We start from the raw sequence: 15,180 nt of genomic DNA on the forward strand, positions 1-15,180 counted from the left end.
CGCATATTATTTGCCATTGGCTTTTTTGTATTACGAGTATTTTTTATTGACAGATGCCCGTTGTGGAGGCTTCGACGTCATGAAATTTCACTTTGCGGTAGTTGAAAAAAACTGAAGCTTCCATACGTTGGCAGTTGGTTTGGTTTTTCGCATTTGCTCGAGGAAATTGAGATGTGGATGGGGCACTGAAAGTCTGACAATGCAGTTTGTGAACTTTTTGCACTGCTCTCGAGATGTGCGCTCAAATGTGGGTAGTTTCAGGAGGACTGGCAATTTTTTGGAACTCTGCCCTTTAATTTTGCTAAAACTTGCAAAATTATTCTAAAAGTTGATATAAATGCGAACTGTTTGCTTGAACTTTTGATGCTATTTTTATGTGCAGATAGGAATAATATTCTTCTGACCTGGCCCAAAATAAGTCTGCACAAACCAGACCTTTATGAATATGCTTCTCTATAACTACAATAAATGTAACTTCAAGAAGTCAGTTTTGTAGCCATTGGTACCCCGGATTAGCTTCACCTTTTCCAGCTCTAGACTGAGCCAATCCCCCAAGCGCATATCCCTTTTTATAACCCACCCTACCCCCTCCCCGTTTTGCTTATCAGGCTGAGCTTTATGGCAGTTTATAATACGCTTTATTCAGACGCGCTCGCACAAAACCCAAGCAGCTTATAAAACTCCCAACCTACATCAACTTTAAACAGCTTTCGACTCAGTCGAAATCTATTCAGTTTTTGCCCTCCCTCTCTTTCGGTGTAGAAAACACCAATTGAGCAATCTTATCATTGACCATAAATACTAAGCCGCAACAAAAACATCAACATGACGCCACGGAACTGGGGAAACGCCACGCAACGCGCCCATTTATCACGCACTCGAAACTGACCCCAGTGACCGGGGGCACAGACTTGGGACAGAACGGACCCATGCAGCCCAGTGTAATAACACTAAAAGCGTGAGCCCCAACAACCCCCTGGAACTATTTCCCCCCACGCCCCTGCGATAAGACAAAGGGCATAGCTATAACAGATTGGACAGATCGCCTCAAGCGCCAGAACTCGCGCCAAATCCCGGAGCTATTGCCGGATGACTCTATCTGGACTGGATGACTCTATCTGGATGCGGATGGTACAGACAGGGGAGGTTACGGATGCTTTATGTTTGCTTGCCTAGAACTCAATTGATTTGGGCTTTGAAGAGAGTGCACTTGAAAGTATTAGGAAGTGGAATGTTTTCGTATTCTTTTTCTAAAATTAGTGCACACATCATCCCATTAAACTTACCCTTTAAGTGACCCTTGGTTGCAAACTGAGCAATCGCCTAAATTGCTTAATGGGTGTAGCGCAAATGTTTCTGATTGTCTCAAGCAGAAAATAAGACCTGAAATTCAGGCTCATGCTGCTGAGTAATTTATGCTAGAGACCTACCTCTAAGTGGCTATATTATTAAACTAATTTATTGCTCTTTTCTTTCAGGTAAGTACAAATCTGCAGTTGCTGTCTTTGAAATGTGTGTACTGAGATGGGGTATGTAGATATTACTTTAATAACCATTCAACTCACCCCTGGGTTGCTTATATACAATTTATTCCGATTGTGTCTGCTCTAATTGTAATATGAAAATTCCATTTAATATGGAAGGACGCAGCTTAGGGCATATTTATCATACTTCCCACTACGTAGTATTTCAGCAAAGCATCATTTATATAGCTGTCGCCACTCGAGCATGAAATCAATTCCACGCCGCTATTACTACTTTTCACATACAATCCGTTGCGGATATATGCCATTTCGGCAGGCCAACAGCAGTACAACTAAAGCCAAGTCGGTAATTTATGCTGAGCCTCGCCAAAAGTCGACGACAAATGTGGAGGCACTGGGCTCTAAAGCCAACAACCCGACTTCATCTTGATTGCCGATAATCAATCATTTTTTAGCGGCCGCCCACTCGACTCGTTAAGCGCACCACCCAGAGAAGTTTTAGCAGCTCTATTATGCCCCAGTCCTTGCAACTTGGCCTCCATACGAGAATTGGGGAGTTGGGGCTGGGGAGCATAAAAGTATGAGCAGACATTTCTTTAGTGGCGCCGCGGAGTCTCGCGCCAAAAATAAACGACATTGGGCGCTGTGCGTCCCCACCGGGTTGTCCTTCACTTTGGCCTTACGACCAGCCACAAAACACAAAACTCAAATTTGCAATTTTTTCCACTTTGTTGTTCGTCGCCCTGTGTCCTGCCATCCTGGCCGCCAAGAAAGCTGCGTCTGTAGTTCTTTCGGTCTGCATAGTTGTGCGCACTTCTAAATAAGGGGTCGTCGATGGGGCAGACGCCTGCGACACGGTCTGCAAAAACATACGTATCCTTTGGCGTGGCGCCACGGTGGCGCCTGACTCTGGGCGCTGGTAGTCCTGCAGGATACTCTGGATCAGGGCATGCTTGCTGCCCAAATCCCCTGCGTAGCTTGGGAAGTTTTGCTTCTCTACATAAGAATAACATATAGCATAGAATAACAATAACATAGCATTGAGAACCATTTATAACCTAAGAAAGCAAGGCAGTAGAAAGTTCATATTTTATTGAAGGTGCTTATAAATATAAAGTTTAAACGCTTGAAGAAGCTATAAACTTTATATCTAGACAAACAAAAATATGTTTTAAGTATAGTCTAATTTGTTAGAACTTTCGGACTGAATAGTTTTCAAAAGCAAACAGAATTTGACTATGTTTTTATGAACTCAAGGACTAAAAAACAAAGAAGTAATGAATAATTATCACATCAGACATGCACATATTAAAACCCTTCATAAAAGTATTACATCTTCCTTTGAGTATTAAATTATATCTTCATTTCGATAGCATTGCCGAGCTCAAAGCGAACATAATTATAGTAATTGAGTTTTTTCACACGATTGGGCACAGGAATATAGGGTCTACCCTCAGGATGTGACCTCCGCGTCGCGTGATACTCCATGTCCTGTGAACTACGTGTAGCGCCCCTGAAAATCGAAATACCCGACCCTTAAGAGCATCCACCCCCTCCGCTTTGTTTTCCCTTTGGAGTCTGTTATTTGTTTTGTCGCCGACAAATCGGCGTCACTTCCAGCTGCTGCTGCTGCGCAGTCGACGTCGCGGCAGGAGCAGTTGCCAAAGGATTTTCGAGTGTGTCATATTCAGTTCCGCGTTTGAAGTCGAGGCACACGCACCAAAAATCGGAGTTACCGGGTTATGGATCCCGGGGCTCCACTGGAGATCGCAATCGGTTTGTTCATATCCTGGTTCTTAAATTCGCGTTCTGTAGCCCGGTTCATCCCGATATACTGAAGATTTTGGTAACTTCAGGTTTCTTTCGCTAGACCACAAATCGAAGATTTGAAATTGAGCGAACCGGTAAACTGAGCGAACCGGTAGAAACCAACGTCTCTCGCGCAACTGATCTTGCTCAATATCGGCGGGCTCAGTTCCAATCCGACTGCCTGCGGAGCAGCACGTACTGGCGCATGTCGGGTGTATCCGAACCCGAGAACCGGAGTATCTGACGAGTGTTTTTCGAGCGGGTGTATCTGCAGTGCGTGATCGCTGGCGGCTGTTTGCCCAACTGATTACCGAAGTGCTGCGCGAAGTGAAGTGAAGATTTGTTAGCAATACAACAGAATTACGCGGGCCAAAAGGTTCATTGAGCAGCGCTCCAATGCTCCAGCTACAAATAAATGGTAAAACGCCAGAGCCAAATGAGAAACGTGTTTGTGACGGGCAAAATAAAAATACACCTTGAAATGAATGGATACAAATTTGTGTTTCAAACCGGTCAGCAAAAGTTCTCCCACCAAAAATCTGCTGACACAGAAAGATAACACAGAAAAGTTCACCTACAATTGCTTAAATTAACAGGCACGGAACGAGATAAAAAGTGATAAGCAAATAAACAAACATTGCAATACAAATTAACCATGCGGAAGCTGCGGCACAAACTATATTTTGTTCATTGCCTGGGTGTCCCATTCCCAGGGTATAAATGTATCTGATTCCCAGGGAGAGTAGCTATAAAGTTACTCGTCACTAGAGCCCCGCAAATAATTGCAAAATCAGCAAAGCACTTGAGGGGCACTGGGGAAAATGTGCCACATCAGCTGCCTCACTCTGACACTTTTCTCCTATCCCTATTTATTTGTTTTCTTTTTCATCCACCAAAATAGCTACAAATTAAACTGGCTCCATGGAGATTTGCATAGGTGCAGGAAGATGTGCAACAATGGCCAAAAAGCTTAATGGAGCATGTCGAAATGAGATGGGCGAGTTGTTGAGTTCAGCTCTACACATGCAAGTGATGAAAAGGTCGACACAGTGGCGTAGTTGCAAAGGGGATTTATTGTGGAAACAACTTGAAGTGCAGAAGTACTTTCGTTTGATTACTCATCAGGTACTCCATTCACCAAACGGTGTTCTTCGGTCCTTAATGGCCGATCATTTGCATGTTTGTGCCCGTGCCCCTTGACATATCTATAAACATAGCTTTTCCCATCGATATCCATTAGTACGACCACCCTCTATAACTGCTTACATGCAATATCACTTCGTGATCTGCGGACCGGACCGTAAATCACCCCCTAACCACGTCCATGTCCCTCGCAATTGAACCGAACAGTAGCCTACACACAAATTGCACAAACATGTCAAAAAGGGGAACCAAAAATACGGGGTTAATAAAAGACTTTGTCTGCTGCATTGTGGAGTTTTATTAGGTTTTCTGTTCGTCGCAACTGCGACTGTTCAGCTGAAGTTATTCCCACTGAAAGTGGAGTATTTTTTTGGCCCGTGGATTGCATTTCAAATCGCTGGTGGGAAATGATTTACGACGTTGCCAAATTTCAGCCAAATAAATAGTCCTTTGTTTTCGCTGATTTCCCGCTAATGACTTCGGTTCAACATCTCACAAGCCAAACAAAAATAAGCGAATTAGCTCTGACTGTACTGGTTGGTGTAAGCTGTGCAGCATCGTTCAGAATGATCCAGGGAAACTCCCTCCCGGATCTCCCTCGCATATGGGCTCTCTGTTTTCCGGGCAGCTGTCCCAATTTTCGAGAGGTGACACCCTCCCTCACGATTTTTCCACGTTTCCACATTCCGCTTTTCGCTTTTCGCGTTGCGTGTGTGCGTGGAAAGCGATCAATTAAAATCGGGAAGAGGAGACAAAGGGAATGATACGGTTCCCATCATTCCATTCATCCCTGTATCCTGTGAAGTATGTGTAATAAATTCTTATTGGAGGGGAGTTGCAGAACGCTGACTCCCCCTCAACGAAAGCGATTTATGGGCCTTGACTTTCATATTTTCATATCCAAAAGAAAGAAACTACGTAGGGTCGCAGCCCCTCAAAATATTTTAATTGAGAGAATATGGCAATTAATTATGCCGCTATTCCAGGGAACTTTCTGCCTGCATCCTTGATGAAGATTGATTTTTGCAACGACGCCGCTGCTGCGCATAAATTTTCACGCGCAGCTAATCAAAATTAGTCATGCCTGAAAATCGGAGAAGGTGGAGTCCATCAGGGGTGGGGAAAAAGAAATTAGTTTTTAATTTGTAATTTTTCGCACACCGACAGGAGTCAACTTTGAAGTTGCTTTTGATTTCTAATAGCCGTTTCTCTTTGAACTGCTCGGCCGCCGAGAAAGTGTGAAAATCGTCGAAGGAAAACTGCTCAAGTTTTCCAGTTCAATTAGCCGCCTCGGATCGCCGCCGATCGCACAAGTCCATAACAATTTCCGGCCAAACGGTCGATGGGCAGCCTGCGATACACATGTTCGCAGCAGATATCAGAAAAGTATCGGGAAAGCATTGCAAAAGTATCCCAAGATCGCCAGCCTTTCCCTGTAGACCTGACTTGCATGAGCCGATAAAAGGCAGCAATTTTGCTCACTTTTCTTTGATTGAAGTACTCTGGAAATGGCAGTGTCTACTCCAATTTTGTTTGTCGAGAGCTGAGTTGAGTCGGTTGAATCGAGGAAGAGGAAACGCTGTCAAATGCCTGCAACTCTACCGACTTTGGATGCCGCCAAACAGTCTGTCTCCATCTGGCACCTTATGTCGCCCAGTCGGGTGATTTGCATTTCCCCGTGTTTGATGTAAATGCCATGTAAATATTTGATCAGCCCGGTAAGCATATGTACACTGCACACAGGGCCAGCCCAGAAACACTTAAAGAAATGGGCTGCAAGACCGGGGAAAGGGGCACTTAATTAATGGGCGAATTTTATGAGCCGACTGGCCTGTGACCCGCATCGATATGCCTACTATGGCTACTGTTCGGGCTAATGACCCACGAAATCCCAGATATCGGGACCCTGGGCGCCGCCTGGAATACTCAAATAGAGTCCCGTTGAGGCGCTACCTGTTCTGCCCACCAGCGGTTAGAAGGGCCGGGCTTAAAGGGTTAAGGCTTTGTCTTTCTTAATTGCCGAAAAATATTGTGGTCAACAGCAAGCCAGGAGAAATGATAATTATGGAAACCCATCAAAAAAAGATTGTCGGGAGGAAACAATTAAAAAGAAGATTGTCATGGGAAAATCATGCCACGAAGACAAAGAAAATTCGGGAGGTATGATTTGAAAACGAAACAGTTTTACGCATTAAATAAAGGGGAACACAATTATGCACGTTGGTTGAAGAATAATTCGATTCTTGCTTAATCGTTCGACATTGAAGATCTGCTCAGTGTGAGCTTAATTTTGTACCTCAGAGTTTGCCAAATGTAGTATGTTGGCTACATATTAGTCATAATAAGATATTAAGGGTCTACCCTTACAAAGGATTGGTTAGTGTCGTTTTCTAACTAGCCAATTTGAATGTTCAGTAAACACATGGATAGATGGACTTCGAAAGACCCCTGGCCAATATAATAATTACGTAAGTGCAGTTCCAGCCGCTCTCGTTGGCCAAATTACGGAGTAGTCACCAGCCAGGTGCCCTTCCAAGTGTTTACCCTATCGATGCACCTTTCGTGGACGGCGTGTGCCGGCTAATTGGGCTGCACCTTTGGCAGCAGCTGCTTGCAGTTGGATGCAGCCGTCCTTGTGGCTTTCTGGCACTCTATAAAGAGGCATTAAAGTCGCCTTTTGTCTACTTTTGTGCTGTTAAGCGAGAGGAGTGGCACCTTTTAAGACCGGGGAATGCGCTTCAATCATTAATCAGCTGCGACTAATGTTGTGGCAGCTGGCAGATGAACCCCATTCCCATTCCCATACCGATTCCCTTTCCCATTCCGCTGCCATGTACATATTTCTAATTGCAGTTGACAAACACTGAACCGAACCCATTGAGCGGGCATCCAACTCGGGCCGCCTGCTCCAGATCCACTGCATGATGATTCTATGATTCTCGGAAAGGCCAGCTCCAGCCAAAACTACCCAGCCCTTTTCTTATCGGGGCTCCCATTTAGTGCTTGAGTTTCCACAGAAGGCGCTCCCTTTGGTTCTTGAAAATTTAATTATCATTCTCCCAGAACTTTACTTGTTCTCGGCGAAGTAGATGAGTATGGATCAAATTGGTAAATTAAAACGATCGCCAGGGGTGGAACCTGTAACGTACAATTTCCTTTGGAAAAACGATTTAATAAATGAGTTGACGCTGCCAACACTTTTCTCAGTGGCCGGACCAATTTAATTGACTTTCCTCACTTGACTTACTGAGTCCACATGCGAGTGGGAAATAGGATAAGCAGATGGCGTATCTGGAGACATCCATCAATATGTCCAGACCTTGTTAATCGCATAGAAAGCATCTGGCAGACACCCCACTTCCACTTCGCTTTCGAACAAAACTGGAATATTTGCATATGACTCGAAACAGACTGAGAAACAGGAGTCCATTGTGGAGTCATTAAATAACGAAAAATTCGAATAGCAGCGCCAAGAAATCTAATCGAAACGATAGCCCCTTGAAAATGGGAATCGAGTCTCGGTCTCTGGTAAACAAATCACGTCAGCAGACCATTTATCAGTCGATTTTGGTCTGGGTTTTGGTCTTGGTCTTGGCCAGTCTGGTTCGAATGCTTAAAGCTAATGAAATGCAATTGGAAATTTATTGGTTTCCACGGCGATAGGGCTGCGTCTGAATTCAAATTTTCGGTCAGCTGTCCTGTCAGCTGGGGTTCTGCAACTAGAGTTCCGAGTTCCACTCGAGTGGTCCGTAATTACAACTCGGGGCAACTCGTCTTCCCAGCTCGCAGCGGCGGACGGCCATCCACTTGACGGACAACTACAATGGGGCTATAGTATCTGGAATTATTGTACATGCACACAAAACAATGACGACAACTGCACATCAGTCTGTCAGTCTGTTCAGCTCAGTCGGTCGGTAACCAGGCTGTGTGCATGTGGCATGCAACATTCGCCGCCCTTTCCCCAGTTGATTATGCTGATGAGTTTTTGGTCTCTGTTATATCTGGCGGCCCCCATCTTCGGCGCTAATAATAATAATGAAAAAGTTTTCCTCTCTCGCATTTTCGGGCCTTGCACTTCTTCCTTTTTTCGGGTAAAGTAATGGTTTGGGTTAAGGGGTCGACTTTGTTTATGCCCCTCGAACATGCAGCCCAATGGACATTATTATGAAAGCCTAAGCTGCTGCCGGAGCGGATTACTAAGGTGCACCCCCATTGTAAGATTTTACTCAGATGAAAGATGTCAAGGAAAGTGGAAATGGTCACTGGGTTTCGACAGAGGAATACTGTATACAGATACTGTCTAAAAAATTCTACGAAAACCAGTAAAATGGGCTTAAAGTCTAACTGCACTTGTATCTTATCAATACCTTTTATCTGCGATAGACAAATATTTTTAATGGCCGGTCATAAAGAAAGCAAAGATAAGCCTGCAGATATTAGCTCTTAGTGCTATCCACTTTGCAGCTCTCTAAAATGAGATTATCTTTACGCAGCTTAAGTACTGCATGCAAATCTTAGATTGCTGTCTTCTTATCTGATTAGCGAGTATTAACTTACATCATTCCATTTAAGACAGACGCTTGCTGCCGTGCCATTCAGACCGAATCTTCGATGGAAAACATTCTGGCTTTTATATTCATCGAATCGACCTTCGTTATGCAATGGCTGGCGATTTCCACCCCCATTGAATAGCAGACTCAGATGCAGTTGCAGCATCTCGCGCCTCAAGTGACTCTTAATGAAATGCATTAAGTCTATATATAAAGCACTCTGACGCAAAAACTCATTTCCCCATTCGAGCAATCCTCTCGAGTTACACGGCTAATGTTGTTATATAGTCTACGATATTGCACATCTCCCAGCGTTTGCCAGTAGATGAAGAAAGAGAAACTTAAATTAGCCTCAATTGTTTATAATTTCCTCAAAAGCGCTTATGCGGCTGTCAAGTGCGTCGACTGAGGAAGTGAGGAAGTGAGGAAGGAGAACGGCCGGTCTTGCCTCCATTTCGGGCTTGGATTCGGATTCGGATTCAGATTCGGTCTTCTGGCCGCTTAAGAAACTCTAGGCTGGCGAACCGGTTTCGCACTAAATAAGTCCACCCGCTAAAAATCCCCAGCAGGCCCAGACTACACAGAGGAAAAACCCACAAGCGTATTCAGATGTTCCCTATTAAAGTACATCTATTCATGTGTAATGGGAGGTGTTCAAGTATTTATTAATTAATGAATGCAACTTACTTAGACCGTAATTCCAAAGAACAATGACTTCATTAATGGTTTTAGCATGCATGCGCTGCATTATAACCATCATGCCTCACTGCTTTTTTCCAGTGTCCAAAGTTCGGCTCATAACGGTGGCTTAGCCCCTTCTTTTATTTTCTGACCCTCTCGCACAGCAGGTTTCGTGCCTAATTAATGCAGGCCGCTAAGCTTCAGGGTAAAGTTTTAGGAAAAAACCTTTAGATTTGTAGATTGCTGGCGCTCCCTTTTCAAGACTTTTTATTTTTTGCATAAATACAATAATTGTACAATTTTACGATCGCAGCTCGCTCGCGGAGATAAACATTCGATGATAAGCCGGTTTTTCGGTGGAAACGATTCTGGCGATTTAGGCGCCGCCGTTGTCAACAAAAGATGTTTCATAGCGCTAATTTTCATAAATTTGAAATAGGAGCCATAAAACACTTTAAAGGCGGGCATAAAATTGTTGTTTCCTAATTCATAATTTCTGTACAGTTTATTTGCGTCACGTTTTGTTGCTTCAGCACACCTTGAATGATCTAATGGCAGAGCTTCTTGATCAGCGGATTGGAGGCAAATAAAGCCCCAACAATTGAATGGCTCTCCAGTGAATTGATGTTAGCCAAAACTGATTTCAACCACACACCTCCACCTGTCAAAACTGCCGCCCCAACAGTTCCCAGCTACTTAACTATGCAGTTGACAGCCCAAGTCGGCTTTGCGTTTTTGCGCACTTCAGACATTTGGTTTTGTTATTTTCATTCAACCAGTTTTTTCGAAACTGAGCACTCAGAATATTTCGGATATTTGCGCCTGACACAATTAGCCAACGAGTTTTATGCCAGCAAAAGGCGAAGCTTGAGGCAAAAGCACATATCAATGGAGGTCCCAATGTCAGCATCATCAGTAAAAATAGTTTTCAAGCGACCCCCAGTTCCTCTGTGGAGCACATGTGTTGAGCTGGTCTCTTCAAGTCGCTGGAAATTCACGCTTTAATCATCCACAGTTTTATATACGCCTGATTCCATCGCCTAAGCACATTAATCAAATTACCCCCTCGATCTCGGCGTTTTCAGTCAGCTGCTTATATTCAAGCTGTGTTTCTGTTATACAAGTATACTTTTTTAGCGAGTCCCAGGCAATTTCCTTTTGAGATTTCGGCTGGCTGATAAGACAGCTCGGCAGCCTCGTTGTCTAGACTTGGGCCCTTTTATTTTTCAGCTGCCTGCCCACAGGAAAAAGCACAGAAATCTAGACAGTCTGCGACAGACACTGGCGATAAAGCCGCTGAATAACTCCCAGCCGCGTTTTGCATTTCGGCATTTCGGCGAAAGTTGTCAATGCTGTCAAAGGTGCGTTACAGATAAACTACAAAATGGAGGAATATCAAACGCCTTCGCAAGGGAAACCAGTCGGTTTCGAACCCTTGCCATTTGGCCTGCCGCAAAAGTTCAGTTTTTACTATTTTAGCATAACAATAGATACCAAATGAACCATTAAATGCCAATGCAAGCTGCAATTGCATAAATTTCAATACACAAAGACAATCGGCGGGGAATATGCCAACAATTAGACGCCCACATGACCCACAAAAGTCAAATTTTGTAGGAAAAAAATTCAGTCGCATTCCCGGTGCCCTGTGGGGGCTTAGGCTATTGAATTTTGACAAAATTTGATTTATTTTCGCTCTGTTCGAATTAATTTGCACGATTCGTGATTGGGTTGATTGAATTTTTCACGCGCCCAGTGCATCCCAAACTGGGGCTGTCCTGCTCAAACTTTAGCCGCAGGGTGACTCACTTTCCACTTCTGTTTTACTTGGGCTTTGCATAGGCCATAAATATTACACTTTGTCGCAAAGTCCCTGCTACATTATGTCTGGGTGTGTATAGCATATTGCATGGTGATTCACACTGTAATCGTCTCGGGATCTACATTGAAAGGTTTGATTGATTGCGTTGATAGGTTCAAGGAACAGGAAGAAAGAGTTTCTATTGAGTGGAATATTTATAAGTTGGTAATTTACATTTTGTGTGTGGATTCTTTGTTGATGATCCTAATCAAAATGTTTGCTTCAAGCTCTACTGCAGTTTGACCACATTTTTTCCAGCAAGCTGTCAAAGAAATCGCAATACTCAACCACCACTTTAGCTTAGATTCCTGTTCAGTGTGTTACTTTAATCGCTGGTGAGCGTTAATTTTTAGTTAATTTCTTCATCCACATTGAGCAATTCCGAAATGGTGTACATTCCGTCGCATCGCCACTCCACTCTAAGCCCGCAATTAAAGTCGCTCTTTATTGGAAGCCCCAAGCAACGAGCCCCAAGCCAAGAAGTCCGAGAACCGAGTGTAGCACACCATGAACTGCAATCAAAACAATTACAGCCAATTCACGCAGCGCTAAAAACAACAGCAACTGTCCAGAGCAGTCACAATTGGCACTTCTCACTCCTCGAGCACTTCCCAGTCCACTCCCAACTGCAGAAACCTACAATAAAAACTAGGAAAAAAGAAAATCAACAGCAATAAAGCAGAAACATTGAAACGTCGTTCGCAGTATGTTGATGACATTAGAAAATGGTTGTTTATTGCATTTCCTTGTTATTGTTGCCGTTGTCAGCTAACCAGACGCCTGGCAAAATGGGAAAATGGCAAAAGTCCGGCAGACGTCGAGCTGTGGTGTTCTATGTAGCCCCAACTCCAGAACCAAATCCAGCCCCAGCCCCCACAAGGAACCAGAACTCCTTCGTGGCTCCCAAGTGTCATCGAACCGTGCCGAACCGAACCGACAAACCAATTGACAGGCAGACTCTGCCGCGGGAATCGGCTTCGGAATGGGCATGTGGCGACTCCACCGGATCTCGGGATGCCACATGCTTATAGATATGTTTAAGTGCCGTTTGCGTCAGTCGAAAGTGTCGCGCAGATGATAAAACCCATGCAACCCAGGCTCTCGGCTAAAATGAAACATGAGATATAGTTTTAGGTGGAAATAAACATTAATTGCTTTTGTTTTGGTACACTGACACGTTGCTTAAGCATATTTCTTAAGTTTACAAGTATTTAGTTAAAGGAATGTATTTGTGGCAGTAAATATAACCGAATTTCTGGAGAGAGCAGTACTGAGTGGGGCTCTAGTGCTTATGTGTTCACCCTCGTCTTCACAACTTTCCATTTCCTCGGATCCCATTTCCCACTGCATTCAACATTCAACACCCACTCTCATTTTCTCTGCGATCCCCCGCCACGAACCTTCAACAAGCCATGTCCATGAGACTGCCCTCCAAAGTGCTGCTCCATTAAGAGGGTCTAAGGTGCGATAGCTTCGCTTTTATTCCACTTTCCATAGAGGATGTCCGCCAAATCCGACACAAAGTGCGTCATGTGGAATAGATGCTAATTAGGCGCTAATGAGACAACTTGGCCATAGAAACGAACCGAATTTGAGGGACAGGCACGAGTGCGGTCTTAGAGCGGATGGGGAGAAAGATGGGGAGTTAGTGGAGTTTGGGGCGTGGCTGGCCGAGTTCGTTGGACCAGCGGCTTCAATTTATGAATCCCGGGCTCAATTAAAAATGATTGATGCAGTCTTATCTCTTAAGTCCCAGTGGGGGCCCTAGCAATGAACAATCGAGTGCGCGAGTGGGGCAAACTTTATATTTCTTTGCTTATAAATGATAAACCCCAATTTGAATGCCGCAGCAATTAATCAATGTTTAAAGTGAACAAAACCACAGACGGTCCAGCATGAAAACGCTGTAAGCAAGAGTCATAGAACTACACAAAAATAATATCTGAAAAATGTCGGCAGTCAGTGCGAGTAATAGGCCGCCTCCATCGCCGCTATCGGCGCCTATATACGATGGCTATGCCACGATACGAGCCCGCGGATTGACCCGATCCCGATCGATAAGGGCGGAATCGGAGAATGGAGCTCAGCTCCCGCCGGTCTTGCAGAAGCCCCGAAGACAGAGGACCATATCCCTGAGGAGTAACTACAGTATGCCGGGCGGACAGTCCGAGGAGATTTACGCCAGGGCGAAACCTGTCAGGACTCCGACCATCGGGGATCTGGAACCTATATACACCAATCCCTCGGCCTTTCGCCCTCTCTCGGACGCTTCGAGTTCCTCGGGAGGAGGCAGCATGCCCTGTGATTACCAGAATGTGAAGAAGAACTCCCGGTTCTCATTGGATTCCCTGCAGAGTAGTGCCACCCCAAAGACGCCCGATTATAATACTGCCGGTGAGGAGGAGCCCATCTTCCTGTACACTGCACCAGAAAGCCCGAAACGGAGACTGGACAGTGGAATCCGGAGCTCCTACGACAGTTCAGATCGCGGATGCTACTCGCCCTCGCCTAGGATGAGTTTCGACATGCAGGAGAGGGATTGCCCGCGTCTAAGGCCGCCGACCTTGCGTCACAACTCGGTGGGTTCAACGGGCAATAGGCGTCCCATGACTTTGTCCCTGAACGAGACACCAAGATCGCCCACAGGCCTACCACCTCCGGCGCCAGTTCGCCGGGAAAGCCTCTATGCCAAGCCAAAGATTTATGCCACGCCCATGCGACCGCCGACCAGTCCTCGCCTTAATCTGTACGAGCTCCCGATTGTGACCCAAAGGAGCAACAGTGCCGAGCTGCTGGAGAGGTCCTGCACCAGCCAGAGTCTTGCCACCATCGACCAGGATGAGTTGCTGGTGATTCCCAGTGCCATGCCCATGCTGCCCAACGCAGTGGATAGGCGATACCACACCCTGGGCCACATGAGGGTCAAGAGCATGGGCGCTGGACTGCATCGCAGCCTGGATGTGCCCACTGGCTCCATGTTGGACGTGGCCAGCGGCGGCCACTGGCGTTACAGGGCAGGCAACCAGTCCGCCGGGAACATTTACGCCTCCGCCGAGGCCGCCGTCAGCGACCTGAACCGGATGGCACCGGAGTACATGGATCCGTTGGACTTCAAGATCGGATGCCAAACCACGTTGCGGAGTAAGCCCTTGATCCCCTGGTACGAACTGGCAATCCGAAGGGACTTCAAGCGGCAGTCTTGTCCGCCCATCAGTGGATCCGGCGTGGGAGGCGGGGTCTGTGGATCCCTGACCTTGGCGACTTCGCCTCAGGAGGATCTTGAACAGGTGAGGTACAGCACTGACGGAACAATATGGCTTAACTGGAGTTTTCAGTACCTAAATTACATTTTTAAACCATCTTCACCAAGTTATACCAGCTTCAATCTACTACCAACCTATCTTTGAGTTTCCTTATGTAAAGGGAAATAGGCAAACTGCTTTAAGAAACTCGAGCCATTTGTGAGAGAAGAAAACTGCCCCTGATATCCACTTGGCAAACTGCATGCAGCATTGGATTCTACAAATTCTGTGTGGTTTGTCGCTGCGGCTATAGAGTTGATGTGGTGCGTGTTCTGTGCCCGCTGATGTCTTCACCTGCAATTCCTCATCCGGCTTTGGCATTACGAATGCAGCTCCAGCTGCAGCTC

General features: G+C 45.4%; 1 protein-coding gene across 10 annotated transcripts in view; it reads left to right on the top strand.

Annotated features, from left to right (window-relative positions):
• The window catches only part of LOC6548947 (protein sickie), a 135,234-nt gene that overhangs the window by 108,827 nt on the left and 11,227 nt on the right, over positions 1 to 15,180 (top strand). Inside the window, exons 1-2 of one of the 10 annotated variants that reach the window (XM_015156480.2) lie at positions 3,451 to 3,711; positions 13,382 to 14,818. The exons of the other annotated variants lie outside the window; for them this stretch is intronic. Of the exons in view, the coding sequence (XP_015011966.2) occupies positions 13,481 to 14,818 (1,338 nt within the window). The 5' untranslated portion in view covers positions 3,451 to 3,711; positions 13,382 to 13,480. Of the gene's footprint in view, positions 1 to 3,450; positions 3,712 to 13,381; positions 14,819 to 15,180 lie in introns of those variants that run through there. 10 annotated transcript variants of the gene reach the window in all.

Source organism: Drosophila erecta, unplaced genomic scaffold (assembly GCF_003286155.1).
Source record: "Drosophila erecta strain 14021-0224.00,06,07 unplaced genomic scaffold, DereRS2 tig00000092-arrow-pilon, whole genome shotgun sequence".
Taxonomy (NCBI): domain Eukaryota; kingdom Metazoa; phylum Arthropoda; class Insecta; order Diptera; family Drosophilidae; genus Drosophila; species Drosophila erecta.